We start from the raw sequence: 22702 nt of genomic DNA, 5'->3' as shown, positions 1-22702 counted from the left end.
TGATTTGTGTGTAATCAACATTTCGATACTTTCGAAAACCTCATATGTAGATGATGTTTACACGGTATAAAAGTGCTTTTGTATGTAACTGATATTTGCTCCACTGAACAGTAAATTATACTGGCAAAAGCTTCTGTCACTGGAATAAGCTGCAGTACACTAAGAGGGTTTGCCAGATAGCTATATCGGAAAAAACTTTCTAGCGTAGACAAAAAATAAAAAAAAACACAAAATAAAAAAAAAAAACCAAAATCAAAACAAAAAAAAAAAAAAAAACAAAGATGTCAGTTTAGTGGTTAAAAACACAGAACGCCTGCTGTGTCAGAGGGTCTACCAGTCATGCCTCCCTCCTGCTGCCTTGGATCATATTAGTTACAACATTCTTGGCACAGAGCTAGATTGCATCTTCGTATCTCAGAAGTCAGTACGGAGACTGGGCTATCAGAGCATTGTCATTTGTCTCGCCACAGTGTCCTATCTGGTTGATTCTGTTGTATGCTATCTGCCCTCCAGATAAGAACTATTGCTTTTGGCTTCTCTTATTCCAACAAAAGAAATGTCATATTCGTTTCAACCTGAACTATAGCTGTATGATGCACATTTGTGGAAAGTGGTGTAAAGTACTTCAACTGGTATGAGACCAAGTTGTGAGGGGAGAGTTTTTACACGCAAGGGTTCATTTGCCCAAATGCCTGTTTAAAAAAAGACACAAAAAAACTCCATCCAATCATATTAACACCTCAGTGCAATAACTGTATTTTGTTTAGGTTCAGATTAGAGGGGAAATTATAAAATATAACTTTAGCAAAGAGGATTGTCAAACAACCTGGCTGTTTGTGATGGTATTAAATTCAACCCTTTGTACAGTTAACTCCCACAGTGAATTTTGTATTTCACGATTGAAAAAGAGTATCTCACCTTAGTCGTAGCTAATGCCTAAGTCTGAACGTTGAAGGTCCAAAATGTGGATCGGCTGCATGAAACTTCCAAGCGTTATTACCCAGCTTGGATCTGATAGCGCTGCCACCAGCGCAGAAATTTCTGAGTGTTTGGCTCACTCTAGGGTTCTCCCACAAACCTTCCCTGGGGGCCCCAAGAGCTCAGATGCGCTGGAGTCTTACCACAAAGGAAATAACCCCCCTCTTGTCTTCTCTTTACTTCCTCCCAGGCTTCCCTCCGTGGGTTATTCTGGAAAGATTAGCTTGGACTTAAACTCTTGAATAACAAAGAGGAGCAATTTACATCCCCCCTCCTTCTTTTCCCCATCCACAGTCTTCTGAGAGATATGACCGTATCCTGTGCAACAGGGATTGTCATATCATATAAGGCCTCACTTAAAACGAAATCCCAGTTTTTCAAAAAAAGAAAAACTTATAATAAAAGAAAGAAAAGACATAAAAATGGTCTCTGTTCAGATACAGATATAAGGTCAATTGCTATAAAAGAAAATATGAATAAACAGCCTGTTTATTCAAAAAAATTACGATTTAAACATCCCAGCAACTACAACTCAATTAAATACAAAAACCATAGAAGCTTATGTCTTTTACTTTGTACTTACAACTTGGAAACAGGAAGATTACAGAAGCTTGAGAGAGAAAGTTTCACTCTCAGAGCCGAGAGCAACGAACACAAAGACACAGCAAAAGAACACTCCCAACAATTCCCTCCTCGAACTTTTGAGAAATCTGGGTTCTGATTGGTCCTATGTCAGGTGTTTGGTTACCCCTTTGCAGGTGAAATAGACATTACCTTAGCTATCCTGGTTATGACACGTCCCCAAATCACAGCAGTGGGAAACTTCACTGGCGGTGATTTTTCCGAGAACTTTAGACTAACAGATTATAACACATGCATCTTATACAATCTACTACGAAGTTGTAAACTACAAGACTTTGTACATATAAGGACAATTTTTAACTGGTTGTATTCTGGGCAACGTCTCCGCGGAGAGGGGGGGAAATGCATCAGCTATATTGTTAGAAGCTCTGAATGTGTTGAATTCAAACATCAAGCTTGGAGTAGCTAAACTCCAACGAAGAAGTTTCTTGTTGTTCCTTGGCAGTGATCGGAAACCATTATAGCGCGAATGGTCAGTTTGTTAGCTGGACGCCGATCCCCAACTATGGGCGTGCTTTTCCAGGGCGTACACAATGCATAGCATTCCTTTTCACTGACTGGACCAGTGACTTTCCTCTGAGACAGTTCTTGCTGAGAACACAACAGGATGTGAAGTTGTATTGCGTCCTTTCCTGCCATGAAGACCTTCCTACCTACCACGCTTCAGATGCATTGTTACTAGGCTAGGTTTGTCAAAGTCCGGGCCCTTAGCACGGGTCGACGTGAGCATCGCCTTAGTTGGGTAAATCTCTCGACACTCATCAGTCCATTTAACTGTATTTGGTGGGTCTTTTTGGTACAGGTCGGTCAGTGGGGCGCTGATTTGGTTAGTGTGGTACAAATCACCTGTAATACCCGGCCAAGCCTAAGAAGGATGGACTTTTTTCTGTGACTTTGGCAGCACTTTTGGAGTAGCAAGCAACCTGCCTGTAGGGGTTTATGGGTCTACGACCCACCTGATGTCTCCAGGGTAAGTCACTTCTGTTATTGACTATTTGACACTTCTTGAGCCCTTAACAGTTTAGTTCCAAGCTGCCTGATTTGTCCCAAAGACCCCCTTTTCCCAGGTGTACTAAAGGTTTCGGGCCAGGAGTCTTTTGAAAAAATTTGGCCACATCGTGAGGTAGTGTAGGGGCAACTGCATATTCTCCCCCCGGAGTCCTGCCTAAGCACAGCACCTATCCTACCCAGGGAACCCTCCCATGTGAAATCCCATCCTACAGGCCAAGGTGCTTGGCGTTGAGTGCCAAAGTCAGGGAAGGTTTTGGGGAGACCAGAGTGAGCCAAACACTAGAAATTTTTGGCTGGTGGCAGCGCTATCAGATCCAAGCTGGTAATTAAGCTTGGAGGTTTCATGCAGCCACCCACATTTTGGACTCTAAGGTTCAGAATTAGGAATTATGCTTATGATAAGGCTAGATACTCTTTTTCAAGTGAAAGTACAAATTCTGTGGGATCTTACTGTATCAAAGGGGTTGAATTAATACATCAAACAGGCCAGGTGTTTGACATCTCTTTTCTAAAGTATTTGTATGAATTTCCCCTCTAATTTTTGGATAAACAAAATACATTATGACTAGGTGTAATATAAAGATGGGTTTTTTTGGTTCTTTTTTTAAACAGGCATTTGGCATAACCTTGTGTAAAAACTCTCTCACAACTTTGTCTCATACCAGTGAAACTTTTACACCACTCCACAACATGTATTGCACATACACTATAGTTAAGGTTGAAACAAGATGACATTTCTTTTGTTGAAAAGAGAAGCAAGAAGCAATAGTTCTTATGCTGAGAGGGCCAGATAACATGAACTAGATCAAGCCAGATGAGGACACTCAGACAACTTGACAATGCTCTGAACCCAGTCTCCTACTACTTCTGAGAGTGAAGGAGCATCTGCTCTGTGCCAAATGTTTGTAACAAAGTGATCCAAGGCAGCAGGGAGGGAGGCAGAGCTGGAGACCCTCTGACAGCAGTGGTTGGCTGCTGTTTTTACAACTATACTGACATCTTGTCTACGCTAGAAAAGGTTTTCCGATATAGCTATGCTGGCAAACCCTCTTAGTGTAGCTGCAGCTTATTCCAGTGAAAGAATGCTTTTGCCAGTATAATTTACACTGGTTCAGTGAGCAAAATAAGTTATATAAGAAAAGCACTTTTATACCGGTGTAACATCATCTACAATAGGTTTTCGACAATATAGAAATGTTGGACACAAAAAATCACCCCCCTGACGATACCAGCAACAGTTTTTAGTGTAGACCTGACCCAAGAGCAAAAGGTATATTTTCCAGTTCTTCAACTTCTGCTGTGTGCCTGTGATACTGCTATCTGAAGTACACTAGTGATAAGAATTCTCCTAGACATAAATCTACATCACCCATCAGTACAAGAAAAAATAGTTATTTACAGTAACTGCAGTTCTTAAAAATGTTTTACCTACATGGATCCCACTATAGGTGCAAATGCACCAAATGTGAGAGAGTTTGGATTCTTTTGGCCTCAGTGTTCGCTGGGGTTGTAATTTTATGTTGGAGCCCTTGTGCCCCCCACCACAGATTCACAGGTCTGGTTTATGACCTAATATGTAACCAGTCCCTTGGGAATGATCCTTTAATGTGTCAAACCCCAAGGGTCCACACAGTTCTGTAACGTTAGGCCTGCCACCTCCACAACTCCAAAACTGGGCCTTCAGGCACCAGTGATCCCTGTCTCTCCCTGCAAATCTAGCCAAGACAGACTCCTTCAGAAGACTTGTATTGTACCCCTTCAGGGCATAATAGTCTCAGTAAGCATTTTCAGTGACACCAAGTAGTCTTTTAAAAAACAAGGTAACAATGTATTAAATCACCTTGCATACAGAATCTGAAAGTCCTTAGTTTAACGTAGAGAAGCAAAAATTAAGATAGTTCAGACTGGTTAAAGCCAGGGTTCCCTTGAGCCACGTTGCTGAAGGAAACATCTCTGCTTCCCCTCTCCATTTCTGTTTTGTTTCCTTTAGCCCTAGGCAGTCCCACAGCTAAGGGGGGGTATAAGCAGGAGCTGTTTACCCTGGAAATTGTGTCCCCTCCCCCCATAGAAATAAACTGTGTTGGAGTCCTCCCCAGCCCCAGTTTTTTAATCTGAGTTTCCTCAGATGAGTGATTGCAGTCCTACAGCCATTGCCCTTCTGGCAACCAGGGCAGAGCCATTGAGGCCTGAGTCTACTGACTGACGTTGGTCGGCAACTGGTGAGACGAGGGGGAGGATCAGTGCCTGCATGACAAGTAGTATTGTAGAGGTGGAGACCGGTGCTGTGACAGGGAGTGATCCCTTCCCAGAGAGGACTGACATCTGGGAAACCATCTAGGCGAAGATGACCTGCGCTCTGGCAATCATTAGTGGGAAGCTCGTCGGTACCAGGGTTACAGGGGAGAGGTGCTTCAGTGCTGGTGTCCAGTGCCTCCTAGGGGAAGAGCACGGCATCGGGGACCTGGGCCTTCTGACTGGAGACAGAGTGCGGTGCCGGCGTCCTGCTTTGGGCAACAAGGGCCTTAGGAGAAGCCGGGGTCCCTTGCCGCTCCCAGAAGTCGGATCCCTGGCTGGGCTAGGGGGTCCGACCCCAGTGATATCCCTGTGAAGCCCTGGGGCGGGCACCTGGCATGACATAGGTCCTTAGCCCCAAGCCCCATTCCGCTCTGATAATTTTATCCCTTCATGCAGGGCAGAGCCCAGTGCCAGCGGTGCACTCTACACTGATGCCAAAGTGCTAGGCGTGGGGTCTGAGTGGAACGGCTCCGTCGCAGACTGAAGTGCAGCCTCCACGAGGAGGGCCCTCTAGTGGATATCCCGCTCCTTCTGCGTTTTAGCACAAAAGTTTTTTCACATTCTGTCCTTTTTATGGGACTCCCCCAAGCACTTCAAACAGCTGTTGTGGGGGTCACTAATAAGCATTGGCCTGTTGCATGACAAGCATGGTTTGATGCCGGGGGAACGGGGCATGCCCCGCTCCAGGGAAAAGTCCCAGACAGGATTCTAACTACCAAACTAACCTAACACTTACTGGCTAACTAAGTACCTACAAACCATATAGGAAGACAATGCGCTGTAACGAACTGCTAACGCTCTTACAATGCAAGACAAGGCACTCCAATCTACCATCACAGGTGGTAAGAAGGAACCAAGAGAGTGTAGGGTTGGCAGCGCCTAATATACCAGTGCATGAGTGTGGCACTCAAGAGGGCACCACAACTAACCCTACCGATACCGCTAAGGCAAAAATCTCCAATGTCCATGCACATGGACACACACACACCTAGAACGGAATCGACATGAGCAAGCACTCGAAGAATCTCCAATCCCCAGCTGTCTGTTACAGAACTCCAAATCCCTTGAAACTGAAAAAAAGCAGTTGCCAAAGGGAGGGGAGACATCAAACAATCCACTAGACATCTGTTGGGAGCTCCATATGAGACAATTTTCCACCTTGAAGATGCAGCTGGGTGCACTGACGGCCTAGAGAATGCTGACAATTTCCTCCTTTAGTACTTTTGATGCTTCCTTGGAGGCTCAGAAAGTCTATACTGAGGATAATAGGCTGTCCCTAGGCTGCCTAGGGACTAGCTGGTTTCCTCCTTATAGCAGGAAAATAAACTCTAAAGATCTTAGAAATGCACGAGAGTCCTTCAAAGGACATAAGGCCTCATCAGTCTTGTGCTGAACAACTAACATCCTTTAAAAGGCAGATCTTTTATACTAACCTGTACCTCCTTAGACATGCCAGACGTTTGTAGATAGGATGATTGTTTCATGAAGTTGCTAGAGACCTGGCTGCCATATCCAAAGCGTAAAGTACTGCTTGGAGTGAAGTACATGCAACTAGCTGTCTTTCAGCAAACAGTGATATTTAAATCCCTCTCTGCAGTCCTGCAGAATCTTGTCAGTGAATTTTGAGATATTTTTCATAATTCAAAAAGTAATATTTTGCCAACAGTGTTTGACAGCTGGCAATTTTCATCTGTATGCTTGCAGATTTTATGCCCAAAGAGATCTAATTGTTTGGGCTCCATGTCCCACAGGGTAGCCTTTGGAGAATCCTGGTGTCTTGATCTTTTCTGGACTGTAGATACATAGAGGATCCTGAAGTAGCATGCGAGTAAAACTGCTTCAATACAGGTGATGGGTCCTGGTACTGGTACTTCTGCATGTTCGAGCTGTCAAGGCTTGAATGTAGCAGAACAGAATTGCAGATCCAGGAGACTTTCATTGATCATCTAGTACTGCCTACCTGACACGATAGTGTGCAGGATGTTCTGGAGCTCGTGCGGCCGAGGGACCTTTCTTAGGCCTTGCAGTACCCACTTCAGCAGATAAAGGGAAAGATGTATGCCTCCTCAGAGCTAGTTTCTCAGAAAAGAGAATTAGATTTCTTCCCTTTAACATCAGAATCCTCCTCTGCCCCCCGGTATGACAGGTGCTACCAGCAGAGAAGTATCATCGCCTGGAGACATACACATCAAAGAAGCAGGCTGATGAGGTGACAAGAGCACTTTTGGATGACAATTCTCTGGATTTTCTGCTTCAGGGACCCTGTGGTCTGAGGAGGGGCCTACAGATTTTTCCATTAAAAACATTATTGAATGTGCCTCTAATTTTCTGTGTTCTTTTTGAGTACCACTTACAAACAGACACCTGTCAACAAAGGGCACACACAAAAGGCATCTGGTGGGCCCATTGTTAAGAAGCCACTACTGCGTCACAGGAAGGACAATTCTTAAGCCCAGTTGGGAGCACGAGGACACTCAGGGAGCACGTATGTCACCCCAGCCCCAACAGACATGACTAGACAAAAGAATCCAAATTCGAGTTCACAGGGTGCAAGCACGCCATGAGTAAATGTATACGGTCAAGAACTTGAAGAAGAATGTGTTCATAGACTGTGGTTCCTATTAACCCTTCTCTCGCTGCTTGTGATGTCCCTATCAATAAATAAACCATAGTCTGCTTTGAACAAACTGTTCAATGTAACTGCATTTTCACACTAACCACAGGCTCCTGGAGAGAAGTCTAAGCAGGCGCCAAAATCCAGCTGGTTATGCATTCTTACCTGGTCATTCCACATTAAAAGTGGGGTTAGTCACAGGACTCCAATCTAAGATGTGCAGGTACAGGCCTATCCTTTGGAAAGGGTGCTCATGGTGAGAGAAAGAGGGAAAAGGCGCATTCACTCTGACCATAACAGGGTCTGTTTGTGGTAATGAACAACAAGATAGATAAGTTACCCAGTCTAATTAGTAAAAAAGCCTACACTTTTTGCAGGACGAAGAGAATGGCACTATATTGCCAAATATTTATACCTTGTGCTTTTTGCACTTTTGTCAATTTTCATAACTAGTATACTCCCTGGGAGACTAAACCATACTGAAATGAAAGAGCAAAAAAAATTTCAGTTTCCTTCTAACAAAGCTGCCAGTACACATCTGGCTACCTATAGCAAATGGATTATAAACAGGGTTATTTTTGGAGGAAAGAAAAGAGAAGTATTTAACTGAATTCTTGACTAGGGAACTGGTGGGGGGCGTGTGTGTGTGGGGGGGAGAATTTTGAAAGCTAAAAATATTCTGGAGTGATTATATTTGAGAAAAGAGAAACTTGCAGATTTCCTAGATCTTGATGTACAGGTACACAGCTCCATCAGTTAGTCGTGAAGATTCTTCTTCCTAACCAAGTCCCTCCAGGAGATCTCTCTTCCTCTTCCATAAACGTTTCCCAGTTTTTGGATCTCCATATTATTTTTTTAATTTCATTTTAAAAAAAGACAGATTTGTTATTTGTATTATAGTACAAGCACACAGCAAGAGACAGACCCGGCCCCAAAGAGTTTACAGTTTAAACAGACAAGACAGACAAAGGGTGAGTGGTGGAAGAGGCAAAGAAAGGTGAAGTGACTTATTGTATTTCACAGAGTAGGTCAGTGAGAAACCAAGCACAGAATCCAGGTATCCTGACCCCCCAACTCCAGTATTTATCCACTCAACTTTATTATTAAATTCACATTCTTTTAACAATATTTTAAATAATACTCCAAATTTCTTGCTCCCCTCTTTCTGTATTTTGAGTTTTTACCTCGCATAATAAAGAAAAACTCCTATCACCATGACTTAGGGACAGGAAGCATAAATACTGTCTTATTAACTGTATTGCAAATCTTTAAAGTATTCACTACTAGAAGTAGTAGTTTTGTTGTTGTTTACCCAGGCGATTTGTAGAAAGACAGAATTCATCTCCCAAGGACAGTTTTTCTTCCTACCAAACCCAAACTTCAGACAATTTTGTGCAAGTCCTGTAAGGTAATATGCTTAAGTAAAATTTTAGCTCCTTGTTTTATTACACACTAGGAGATATTGTCCTCATTTTTGGCATAAAAATGAATTATGTTCTCAAAAACAAACTACCCAAACCAATACATTGTTATATGTACATATACTGAATTTCACTTCAAAAACAAGATGTTCATTTATTTATGTGCTTAAGAGTCCCAAGTATACTGAATGACAAGCAGATCAAACCTGATTTGAACACAAAAATGGCCTACCTCAAACAACTGATCAGCAGTTGTGACACACATTGCATTTTGGGGCAGATTGCATGAATAAGAAATCACATGCATTTATTGTGTAGGGAAGTAGAAAGGCCAACTGCTTGAGCAGAGCTAGAGGAAAAATTTAACAAAGTAGCAGACCAAGCAAATTATCCATGTCTTCTGCTGTTGTGCTGACATTTGCAAAGAACCTGACATCAAAATATGGGGTTAATTTTCAGCTATAAATTGAAATGTCAATCAGCGCACAGAATTTTTAGAGGTCAGCCACTTGACGAGTGAGCATTAATTAAATTTCACTGGTACTGAGCACGCTCTTGGTTGGCCCAGACTGGCAGACATTCAATATAATTGTGTAGAAATTTAGCTTCTTTTTTAAATATAGCAGTAGGTGAACTAGTTTGGAATGGCTTAATGTCCATTTTTTCTTTTAATTTACACTGTTTGTTTGTTCCAGTAGCTTTTCCTTATGATTTTAATCACATTCTCTTTAGAGAATTTTCCTAAAACAATCACTTTTCTCCCCAGTGATAAAATCTTCTGATATTGATTGTCTGTGTAAGATACACAAATAAACCATTTTCACTAGTGATATCTCAAGATGTTCTGTGTTTGATTACTTTACAGTTTTGTACTTCTCTCCTGCATTGACCTTGTTACTACAGAAGTTAAAGTTTAACTGATTCTTGTTGCTTGTCCCTTCTTGCCTTTTTATCAATATTAAATTCCACCTCTGGGAAGCTTATCTCCTCTAAAGCAAAGTAGTAAATAAAAAAATGTGAAGAAAAGAATTTTTATGAAACTTAATCTCATAACCTGTATGCTCATAATCTTTAGACTTAAATCAAAACAAGTAACAGTATTAAATATGTTCTGTAGCATGAGGGGACTTGGAGAGAGCAAAGGAAGATAGAGAAAATGTTTAGATGTTGCTGCTGTTCCCACTAGGAAAAGTGTACAAAAGAGTAACAGTTTCTTCTGAGGTTGTGATCACCAGGTCTGCTAAATATCAAACTGAGTTCTACCAGGAGAGAATTTTTGGCTCCACTCAGTGCTCAAAGATAAGAAATTTCTAACAATGTAAGAAGTTCAAATCTAAGCAGGGAAAGCCTGACACAACCTTTCCACAAGAAAAACCAGTGCTACAATCAATTTTCAGCTTGCCAACATGCATGTCTCAGGAGAAAAACTGCTTTCATTTTTTGATTCTTTCTGTGGTTACTGCTCCTGCAGACATTCACTGTGACAAGAGACACAAATGATAGTCTGGGGCAGGTAAGCGTTTGCAGGCAAGACATCAGAATGTAAAATGCCAACAAATTCAAAGTTAGGACAGTATTTCATTAAAGCTGTCAGTTTCATTTTGGCCTCCTGCTGAGACCTTCCCACATGAACCTGGTATGATCAACTAATAGGAGATAGTTTACAAAAAACGAGAAACTGTTGAGCTCAGGAAATAGGATTAAAACAATTCTGAAACAGATAAAGACTATATTTAAATTTGCCAGATTAAAATAAATTCCCTTCAATAAAGATTCAGTGTTGCTCAAATTCCATTCTATATCAATGGCAGAAACCATGACAGCACGCACACGGTGAAGCACAACTCAAGCAGCTGCAATAGTGAGCCTGCAGAAATTACAGGAAATCAGTGTATAAAAATTATATACATGGACACCCACACATAATAATGAAAAGATTGGGACTGTTTAGTTTAGAGAGAAGATAAATAAGAGGACCTAACAGAGGTACACAAAATTAATTAATGAAATATGGAAAGTAAATCAAACTCACCCATTTACCCTCCTCATAATACAAGACTAAGAGGATATTTAATTAAAGTGAAAGATAAATTTAGAACTAATAAAACAAATCACTTTTTTTTTAAATGCATAATTAACCTGCAGATCTTTCTCTCACACTCACTCTCTCTCACATATACACACACTTCAATGTGAATTATTACAGGATGAATTCTACAGATGAAGTAAAATTTTCAAAAGCTCCTGAGTGACTTTCCATCAGATAGGCTCCTAAGTATCACTTCCACAAATATTACCTATTACTTTTCCTAGCAACATTCTCCATTTTAAGCATAAGGTTTCTCTATGAAACCATTACTATTTCTAAAATTTGAAAAATCTTTTCAGTTTTGGCTTGGAAGGAAACACCTGCTAGCACTAAAATGATCCATAATTTTCATTGCTTGTGTTTTTTGATCACCCGCAGAAGACATTTAGGATGATCAGAAAGTTGCACTCCATTTAATTAAAATAGTCCCAGGGAGATTTCACACTCTTACTGGAAGGCTGAACTTCAGCAGGAGGGATTACTATACATGTGTTCAAATAAACAAGTTCAAGGCTGATTGCGAAAAGTTACAAAGGATTCTCTCAAAACTGGGTGACTTGGCAACTTAAAAGGCAGATGAAATTCAATGTCGATAAATGCAAAATAATACACATTAGAAAACATAATCCCAGCAATACATACAAAATGATGGGGTCTAAATTAGAGAGTACCACTCAAGAAAGAGATCTCGGAGTCATTGTGAATAGTTCTCTGAAAACCATCTACTCAGTGTGCGGTGGCAAACAAAAAACTAACGTTAGGAATCACTATGGAAAGGGGATAGATAATGAGACATAAAATATCATAATGACACTATATAAACCCACAGTGCACCTACTCCTTGAATACTGTGTGCAGTTATGGTTGCCCCATCCCCCAAAAGGTATATTCGAATTGGAAAAAGTACAGAGAAGGATAACATGAATGATTATGGAAGCTAATTCATATCCCTATGAGAAAAGATGAAAAAGACTGGGATTGTTCATCTTAGAAAAGAGACAACTAAGGGGCAATATGAGAGGTCTATAAAATCATGAATGATGTGGAGAAAGTGATTCATAAAGTTATTTACTTCTTCACATAATACAAGAACCAGGATCACCTAACGAAATTAATAGGCAGCAGGTTTAAAACAAACCTAAGAGAGTACTTCATCATACAACCCCCAGTCAACCCGTGGAACTTGTTGCCAGGGGATGTTGAAGGTCAAATGTATAACTAAGTTAAAAAACAAAATTAGGTAAATTCATGTAGGATAGATCTATCAATGGCTATTAGCCAAGATGATCAGAGATGCCACCCCATGCTCTGGGTGTCCCTAAATCTCTGACTACTAGAAGCTTGGACTGAACAGCAAGGGATGGATCAGTGGATAAATTGCTGTGGTCTGTTCATTCCCTCTGCAGCATCTGGCATTGGCCACTGTCAGAAGACAGAATGGTGGGTTTGTTGGACCATTGGTCTGACTCACTATGGACATTCTCATGTTCTTAAATGTGCTCACCACATAATGGAACAGTACAGCATAAGGTGTTACTGGCACTCATTTTGGGAAGTCTGCAACACCACTTAATATGATCATCCTATCCATGCCAATGAAAATCTTTAAACTCCATCTTTGTGTATTCCTTTTTATTTCTATATTACAGTTTAGCATCCAAATATATGTACAAATTTAGATATATTTATATACACACATACTATAGCAGAGGTTTTCAAACTGTGAGGCATGCCTCCGGTGGGGTGCAGAAGAATGTTCAGGTGATGCTCAGGCTTCAGCCCCACATGGTGGGGACCAGGAAGGGAGCACCACCTGCACCCTTTGACTCACTTCTTTTTGTCTGGGTTGGGGGAACACAACCAAAAATTCTAAAGGGGAAGCTCAGCTCAAAAAGTTTGAAAACCGCTGCACTACACACACTTTTATACCTAAATCCAGTTTTAAAACCTAAACAAAATCATGTAAATAAAATAGTTTTACTTTTTAGAAAGTAATCTGGCTCTTACTGGGAAAGGAGATAAAATATCACAACAAGACATTACAGACTCACTGATAATAAAAAGAGATATACCTACCTTTTCAGTTTCATATAATTTTCACTAGCTGCAGGTCTGCATTCAGCACGTTGAACCACTATTCCTTCCAATGAAAGTTTATCTTGAATAGAAAGAAACACTTTATTATAAAACACAGAAGTGTACATCATTCACCTTTTCAACTGTCTTACTATTTATGTCCAGAGTTTAGAAAACACAATATAAATCCTTTTGTCTAGTACTATTCAGCTATTTAGGGAGCTGAAGAATTATATATTTGATATCCGTACTTCTGTTCCATTCCTAGCTCTGCCACAGATTTCTTATGTGATATTGGGCAAGTCACTGACACCAAAGTATTCATCAGTGGCCAACAGGAGCTCCAGATGCACAGTATCTCTCAAAAATTGGACCCAGAGGAAATAACCCTAAAACCCCAAAAGGGGTACTGCACAGAAAGCAAGCACAGGTGACTACATTTAGAACACGCTGGAAACACCACCCGCCTAACTATGTCCTTTTCACTCCAATCCTCCCTACTGTACGTAGACAGAACAATACACCCAAATACACCCTCTGTTTGGACAGCCCATCCAAAAGCCAGGTGTAATAGGATATGGTAAGGACAGAATTTTACTCTCAGCTTTGCCTTTGCTTTAGGGCACTGCAGTGCCACCATCCCATTCAGATGGCATTGAAGATGATAAAAAAAAAATGCTTAGAGGGATTTTGAGCAACATAGGTCACTCTCTTTATAAGTATACTACATCTGTTGTTTTTTCAGTGTCTTGCTGACTGAATTATTTATTATTGAAACCTAAAATCTAACTCTGGTCTCCCTAATAACACTGCAGAGAACAATTATCTGATGCTAGGCATTTAACATGGCTGCATTTATACATTTTTGCTTTGCCTAAGTAATGAATTAAATCCTTCAAAAGAACAAGAAAGTAGAATGGGCTTTTCTGACAGTTCTGTGCAGGCAGAGCTGAAGCTGTATGGCGAGTGGGTGAACCTCGGGCTTGGGGCAGTCAGTTCCCAGCCTGGCCCACCCCCTCCTTCTGAGACCCTGCCCCTCACCTCGAAGCTCAGAGCCTCCTCCCACCCCCGCCCCGGTTCGCCCAGGCCCCTCCAACCCCAGAGCGCTAGGCAGTCCCAGCCATCCCAAATCCCAACTGCCCTAGCCATAGGCTTCCGGGAAGAGGAGCAGCCTACCTGGGCTAGGGACAACTACCAGCAGGAGGAGGCCGCGGGGCATAGCGTGGACAGGGCCACACAGGGCTGTTTGGGGAGGCACAGCCTTCCTGAGCCTATTAAACACACCGCCCATGTGAAGCCATACAACAATAAATTCTTCTCTCTTAGATTCACAGGGGTTAAAAGCCAGAAGGAACAATTAGATCACCTAGTAAGACGTACTGTATACCACAGACCATTAAAATTCACACAATTGTCCTGTATGGAGCTCAATAACTTGTGTTTAGCTAAAGTATAACTTACAGAAAGGCATCCAGTCTTGATCTGAGGACATCAAGAAAAGGAGAATCCTTTACTTCCTTTGGTAGTTTGTTTCAATGGTCATTCACTCTCACTGTTAAAAATCTCAGCCTAATGTTTAATTTGAATTTGACTTGCTTCGGCTTCCACGAATTGGTGGTTGTTATGCCCTTATCCACTAGGTTAAAGAGCCATTCAGTACTCAGTAAAAAGCAACAAAGAGTCCCGTGGCACCTTATAGACTAACAGACGTATGGGAGCATAAGCTTTCGTGGGTGAATACCCACCTTGTCAGACGCGGATGAAGTGGGTATTCACCCATGAAAGCTTATGCTCCAATACATCTGTTAGTCTATAAGGTGTCACAGGACTCTTTGTCGCTTTTTACAGATCCAGGCTAACACGGCTACCCCTCTGATACTTCAGCACTCAGGATTTTCTCACCATGAAGGTACTTATACACTGTAATCAAGTCACCTCTCAATCTTTTTAATAAGCTAGATCAGTGGTTCTCAACCAGGAGTATTCAGACATCTTTCTGCAGCCATCAAGCTCTCCTCACACCCAGCGCACCACATCCCTGCTCCTCTGCCTACCTCCAGGCACTTCCCGCTGCCAAACAGCAGTGCTTTCCAGGGGCGGGAGGTGGAGGAGCGGGGAGCTGTGTGCTCAGGGGAAGAGGCGGAGAAGAGGTGGGAATCTGGAGAAGGGTTGGAATAGTGGCAGGGACTTTGAGGAAGGAGTTGGAATGGGGGCAGGGAAGAGGTGGGAAGAGGCGGGAAGAGGCAGGGCAGGGGCGGGACCTCATAGAAGGGATGGAGTGGGGCAGGAGCGGAGGCAGCGGGGGGAGGGGTCAGTGATGCGGCCCTCAGACCAATGTACTAGTCCTCATGTGACCCTCGTGATCATTTGAGTTTGAGATCCCTGTTCCGGGAGTACATCAACTCATCTAGATATTTGCTTAGTTTTACAACAGGCTACATAAAAAGCATTAGCGAAGTCAATACAAACTAAAATCTCATATGACTTGTTTATACTGCTCTATACACTAATGCAAGCACAATGTTTATATTCCAATTGATTTATTTTATAATTATATGGTAAAAATGAGAAAGTCAGCAATTTTTCAGTAATAGTGGGGCTGTGACACTTCCGTATTTTTATGTTTGACTTTGTAAGCAAGTAGTTTTTAAGTGAGGTGAACCTTGAAGTACACAAAACAAATCAGACTTCTGAAAGGGGTACAGTAGACTGGAAAGGTTGAGAGCCACTGAGCTAGACGGACTGAGCTCTGCAAGCTCTCACCCTAAGGCATTTTCATGGCTCTTCTCTGCACTCTCTTGAATTTTTCAACATCATTTTTAAAGTGTGGACCAGAAAGGGATTCATAGACTCTAGGACTGGAAGGGACCTCAAGAGGTCATCGAGTCCAGCCCCTGCCCTCATGTAGTATTCCAGTATCAGTCTTGCCACTGCTACATACAGAGGTAAAATCACCTTCCTACTCCTACTCACTGCTCCTGTTTATACATTTTAGGATCACTTTAGCCTATTTTTCCCCACAGCATTGCACTGGGAGCTCATACTGAGTTTCCCTGGGCTCTCTGGCCCCTAAATGCTTTTCAGAGTCATTGCTTTCCAGGATAAAGTCCCCTCACTGTGTAGATCTGGCCTGCATTCCTTGTTTCTAGATATATCACTTTGCATCTGGCTGTATTAAAATTCATTTTCTTTGAATGGGCCCAGTTTACCAAGCATTACAAACTGCTCTGTATGACAGCTGTCCTTGCCATTACTTACCACTCCCTCAGTCTTCATATCCGCTGCACATTTTAGCAGCAGTGATTTTATATTTACTTCCAGATAATTCATTAAAAAATGAACAGTATCAGGCCTAGTACCGACCCTTCTGCAATCCCCCGAGAAACAAACACACCCATTCAGTGATGATTCCCCATTGACAACTACTTTGGGATCTGTCAGCTAACTAGTTGTTAATCCATTTCATGTATACTTTATCGATATAGCATAGTGTTAATTTGTTATCTGGAATGTCATGTAGCACTGAGTCAAACCCCTTATAAAGTCAAAGCATATTAAATCAATGTAATTAAGTTTACCAACTACATTTGTAATCTCAAAAAATAAATTCAGATTTCACAATAAAACCATGCTGAATGGTATTAATTATATTCCCATCCCTTCATTCTTTATTGATTAAATCTAGTATCTGCTTTTTCATTATTTCATGTAGGACTGGTGTCAGGCTAACCAGCATACAGTTGCCCTAGTCATCCTGCTTGCCCTTTTTAAATATTATCATTTTTCCAGTCTTCTGATTTTTCCCAGTCTTCTAAGATTGATTAAAAATTAACATTAGTGGGCCAGAGATCTCCTCAGTCAACTCTTTTATAACTCCTAGGTGCAAGTTATACAGACTTGCAGACTTTAAAATGTTTATACCTAGCAGATGATGTCTAACGTCCTCCTCAGCAAAGATGAATTATGAACAACTCAAGAAAGATCAGCTTCTATCTGGATTTGTCCGGAATAGACTAATATATCTGCTCTTGGCTTTCAGTTTAAAAACAGAAAATTTTAGGCCCTTGAAAAAAGCCTCTTTTAAAATGCTTACACATTCCCATAATGATCCCATCTCGCTGCCTCCACGTCCACGTCACAGCCCTGGTAAAGCTTTCCAGGCTGGACATGCAGCAGACTGCTATGTCTGAGTCCCAACAAAGTGGATCTGTGTGCTTTCAAGCTTCCCTCAGCCTGGGTTAGGCTTCAGCGCTATTTCCTTGTCCTCTCTGTTTGTTACACCTTAATGGAAATGGAACCTTGCAGTCCAGCTGCTCTAGGTCAGTGGTTCTCAACCTGGGGGTATGCAGAGGTCTTACAGGGGATACATCAACTCATCTAGGTTTCTGCCTAGTTTTAGAACAAGCGTCATAAAATCACTAGCGAAGTCTGTAAAAACTAGAATTTCATAAAATAACTTGTTTATACTCTTCTTTATACTATACACTGAAATGTAAGTAAAATATTTATATTCCAATTGATTTATTTTATATTTATCTGGTAAAAATGAGAAAGTAAGCAATATTTAAATAATAGTGTGCTATGACACTTTTGTATTTTTATGTCTGATTCTGAAAGCAAGTAGTTTTTAAGTGAGGTGAAACTTGAGGGATGTAAGACAAATCAGACCCCTAAAAGGGGTACAGTAGTCTGGAAAGGTTGAGAACCACTGGGCTAGGTCACCAAGCCCCTGTGCTGACCCTCAAAATACCTCAGTTGCTTAAGCCTGCCCACTCTCAGAGCTCCAACATTGTGGGCACTCTGCTTTACAGTTTCCATCTAGGGTCACATGATAAGTACTTTGAAAAGCTTACAAAAGTAATCACCCTTTAGACAACACAAGAAACATACAGATATAGGCAGACCACCACCACGTCTATATAACATCTCTCCCTGAGCTTCCTCATCACTCTGGAGAGTTCTTTGGGCTTAGATTGATGTTTTTAGGGAATCCAGGATCCTTCCTCTTCCCCAACCCAGAGTGTCTCATCTGGAACTTACAATCTCTCTGGTCTCTTCTCCTTCCCCCTCTAAAATGTCTGGTCAGAGACCCTTCTCTCTGAATGAGAAGAATGAGGGGGGATTTGATAGCTGTTTTCAACTACCTGAAGGGGGTTCCAAAGAGGATGGATCTAGACCATTCTCAGTGGTACCAGATGACAGAACAAGGAGTAACAGTCTCAAGTTGCAGTGGGGGAGGTTTCAGTTGGATATTAGGAAAAATTTTCCCACTAGGAGGGAGGCAAACCACTGGAATCAGTTACCTAGGGAGGTGGCAGAATCTCCTTCCTTAGAGGTTTTTAAGGTCAGGCTTGAAAAACCCTGACTGGGATGATTTAGCTGGGAATTGGTCCTGGTTTGAGTAGGGGGTTGGACTAGATGACCTCCTGAGGTCCCTTCCAACCCTGATGTTCTATGATAACCTCCAGTCCCCTTTGTCCAGTGGTGCCCTATGCCAAGCCGCATCAAGTATTTTAAGTCCCACAGCAAATGATCCATTGCTTAGTTACCAACCTCATCTAGGCAGTCTGGTCCTTCTGGGGCAATAGCCAACTCTGTCCAAGAGTGCTTCTATGTGAATAGATGACTATGAAGGTTTAACAACCCTCCATTGTTAGCTCTGTGTCATTATCCTTTGGAATTTCAGTCCAACATGGAAGTAAAAAACACAGAAGGCAGACAAGCCTCACATTCAAAATGGAATTTGTAGTTTGACAACCATATATAGAGTTCATAATTTCAAAGTGGAATTCATAAGCTGTATGATTCTCCAAACAGTCAAAACAATATTCCTTAATATAAGTTGTAACTCCCCATTCTTCCACAAACAGAGTAAAATCTTCACTAACTGCATTCCACAATGGACTACATTTATCCGAAAAGGGAAATCCTCTTGGGGCAGGTGTATAGCACCTATGATACTGTCAAAGACACTGTCCAGAGGGCAAAGTCTGAAACTCCTCTCCCTCTTGGCAATTGTAACACTCCTAGATGAAGTCATCTGCTAGAGAGCTGGGTAAAGCCTGCTGCAGCAAAAATGCACCACCCTCCCTATATTCCTTGGGGTGGAAGAAAGTAATGACAGTTCCTGCTCCCTTTCTGACTCTTTAGCTGTCTTCACCCACCAAAGATACTGTCATAAATATAAAGGGAAGGGTAACCACCTTTCTGTACATAGTGCTATAAAATCCCTCCTGGCCAGGGGCACAAAATCCTTTTACTTGTAAAGGGTTAAGAAGCTCAGGTAACCTAGCTGGCACCTGACCAAAAGGACCAATAAGGGGACCAAATCTGGGGAGGGGGAAAAGGCTTTGTTTTGTCTGTTCTTTGTCTGTCTGTTGTGTGCTTGCCGGAGACAGCTCAAGAAAGCAAGCTATCCAACTCCATTAGTAAGTACTAATGAAGAAATACGTTAGATGACTTTTATTTTGGCTTGTGATTTTACTTGTCTAGAGGGAGGTTTATCCCTGTATTTGTAACTTCAAGGTTTTGCCTAGAGGGGAGATCCTCTATGTTCTTGAAGTCTTTTGTTATTATGTAAAGTACTTACCATCCTGATTTTACAGAGGTAATGCTTTTACCTTTTCTTTAACTAAAATTCTTCTTTTAAGATCCTGGTTGATTTTTCATCATTTTAAGATCCAAGAGTTTGAGTCTGTGTTCATCCGTACCAATTGGTGAGGATATTATTCTCAAGCCTCCCCAGGAAAGGGGGTGTAGGGGGTTGGGGGATTATTCTCAAGCCTGCCCAGGAAAAGGGGTATAGTGGCTTGGGGGGATATTTGGAGAAGGTAGGGCTCCAAGTGGCCCTCCCTAAATGTTTGTTTAAATCACTTGGTGGTGGCAGCGTTACTTAATCCAAGGAATAGGGGAGTTTTTAACCTAAGCTGGTAGAAATAAGCTTAGGGGATCTTTCATGCGGGTCCCCATATCTGTACCCCATAGTTCAGAGTGGGGAGGGAAACCTGACAGATACCATATATAACAACCTCATATTGGGGAGGGTTTTAAGTTTTCTTTATTAATAATTTCCTGAATATTGAGCACTAGATATTGCAACCTTAATAATGCATAAAAGCTTGTCTTTTTACTTTAATACCTCTTTGCCTGTATCCTTTTCTTTGCTTTAAAGGAAAAAAAGGAGAAAAAATCTTGAGCTATTTGGCTTTCACAGTTTACAAGCACTGCATACTAACTAATGAGCTTGTTCTGGAAGCAATGGATTTGTGATGCTTTAGATAGTATAAACTCCTTAGTCTAGCGTACCACATTTACAAGATCCACCAGCCCTTGTCCTGAAGGCATTATAGTGGGACTGTTGCCACATTATAGTTAAACAGTAAGTTCATATCAGTCTTAACAGGTAATCTTCCAAAGGGCTTGTCTACACATGGAGTTATTCAGGAATAGCTGTCCCTGAATAGCTCCATGTGTAGACAAGCCCTAAGCACTCTAATATACACACACAAGCTCAGACTGGTGAGGTACTGCCATTTTCAAGACAGAGTCCATGGTAGGGTTAGTGATGCATGTTTAGGCCATGTCTACACTAACAACCTTACAGCGGCACAACTGTACCGATGCAGCTGTGCCGCTGTAAGACTGCTCATGTAGCTGTTTTATGCTAATAGAAGAGAGCTCTCTCCTGTCGACATAATAAAACCATCTCAATGAGCGTTGGTAGCTATGTCGGCAGGAGAAGCTCTTCCACAGACATAGCTCTATGCACACTATTACTTATGCTGGTGAAACTTATGTCGCACACGCATGTGTATGTGTGCGTGTTCTTCACACTCCTGAGCAATATAAGTTTTGCCAGCATAAGCAGAAGTGTAGACATGGCCTTAGTGTCATTTGGTCAAGGAAGTCCCAGGACACAGCACCCTTACAAAAAAGGAACTGATTAAAATTGTCTGGTTCTTCTAACTTATTTTTGCACACACCTGGGGTTCAAACTATTGCATTCATCCACCTCAAGCTGATATAACCTGATTGGGTTTGAACTCAACTAGTACAGCACAGACTGCCCTCATGAAAAGCAATATTTAATAGTTAAGGATTAAAGTTAGCTGTACAAAGTGGCTAGAATCTGAGTGATGTGCTACAGACAATGATAAGCGCATGAACCATGAGAGACTTGTTCTTCGTGAAGAGCAAGAGTGTATACAGGAACACCTGCCAGAGCAGCTCAGGGCAACATGCTGTAGTCATTGAACCTAACTAGCTCAATTCCGCTCCCCAGTTTCCTGAAAATATCTATGGACATTACTACACTTTGCCATTCTTTCTGTTTTGGGAAGAAGCTCCTTTGGGAAGTTTTGCCTTGTCTAAGAGTAGATATTTCAGAGTGTTCTACAATCCCACGGATTCTCAAACTACCATGAAATTTTCTGTTCAACATCAGGGCCAAGACTAGCCAGTAGGGCACATTTTGTCAAGGAGTTCCTTAGATATCTCTCCCAACCAGAAGCTGATTTTAATAACCTAAGTGCTCTAAAATACAGGCACATAGTGAGATTATTATTTATTTTTATTACCATAGTACTGAGGAGCCCTAGGTATGAAATAGGGCCTATTGTCCTAGGCATTGTAAAAACAGAACAAAAAAAGGCAGTCCCCATCCCAGAGACCTTTCAAACTTGGCTGGAACCCTGGTGTGCCACCACAGGGTTTTGTGTTCTTTGGGAGAGTGGGAAGGAGAACACCAATTGAGATGAATAGTGCATTTCGCAGTTCTCAGAACTGGATGTCAGGCTGCATTCATCTCCATGAAGTGTTCTCATTGAGCTGAGAGCATCTCACTGAAATGTATGGGCCACTTCACTGCGATGCTCCTGTGCTGCAGAAGATTGTGCAGAGACCTGTTTCCTAGCCCCTGAAGCAGCTATGGAGGCTGGAGCTCGCCTCCAGCTTGTACATGATACCTTAATCTATTGATTACCACCTTCCCTCCTCCACATGGCCTTTCAGCCCAAGGGGCTTGGAGGGCTGAATAGATAGCTGAGAGACAGGAAGGTGTTTCCAGGAAAACCACTCATTCAGCCCTCAATCATGCCCACCTCACTGTCACCACTTTCTCAAAAAAACACTGCCCAAAAAACTTTGTTAATGTAGGGTTCAGATCGACCAGCAGTGCCCTATACCCTTAGAATGTCAAATGAATCTCTGTCTAGATCTCTGAAAACCAGGAAACATATTGTTCAGGGAATCTCTCTCACACCACACAATCTTAACTCAGGTTTCAGAGTGGTAACTGTGTTACTCAGTATCAGCAAAAAGAACAAGGTGTACTTGTGGCTCCTTAGAGCAGTGTTTCTGAAACTTTTTTTGGCCACGGAACACTTTTTAGCCTATTACGGAAAAGACGGTTACTCACCTTTGTAACTGTTGTTCTTCGAGATGTGTTGCTCATATCCATTCCAGTTAGGTGTGCGCGCGCCACGTGCACGTTCGTCGGAGAAACTTTTACCCTAGCAACACTTGGTGGGCCGGCAGGTCACCCCCTGGAGTGGCGCCACTATGGTGCCTGATATATAC

General features: G+C 41.8%; 1 protein-coding gene across 2 annotated transcripts in view; it reads right to left on the bottom strand.

The window, feature by feature from the left end:
* Nucleotides 1-22702, bottom strand: part of GTF2F2 (general transcription factor IIF subunit 2) — a 182654-nt gene that overhangs the window by 76431 nt on the left and 83521 nt on the right. For both annotated transcript variants that reach the window (XM_075061576.1, XM_075061577.1), the window contains one exon: nt 13127-13208. In XM_075061576.1, the coding sequence (XP_074917677.1) occupies nt 13127-13208 (82 nt within the window). The remainder of the gene's footprint in view (nt 1-13126; nt 13209-22702) is intronic.

The sequence above is a fragment of the Chelonoidis abingdonii genome, chromosome 1 (genome assembly GCF_003597395.2).
Source record: "Chelonoidis abingdonii isolate Lonesome George chromosome 1, CheloAbing_2.0, whole genome shotgun sequence".
Classification (NCBI taxonomy): domain Eukaryota; kingdom Metazoa; phylum Chordata; order Testudines; family Testudinidae; genus Chelonoidis; species Chelonoidis abingdonii.
This window is presented reverse-complemented; position numbering and strand designations above follow the sequence as displayed.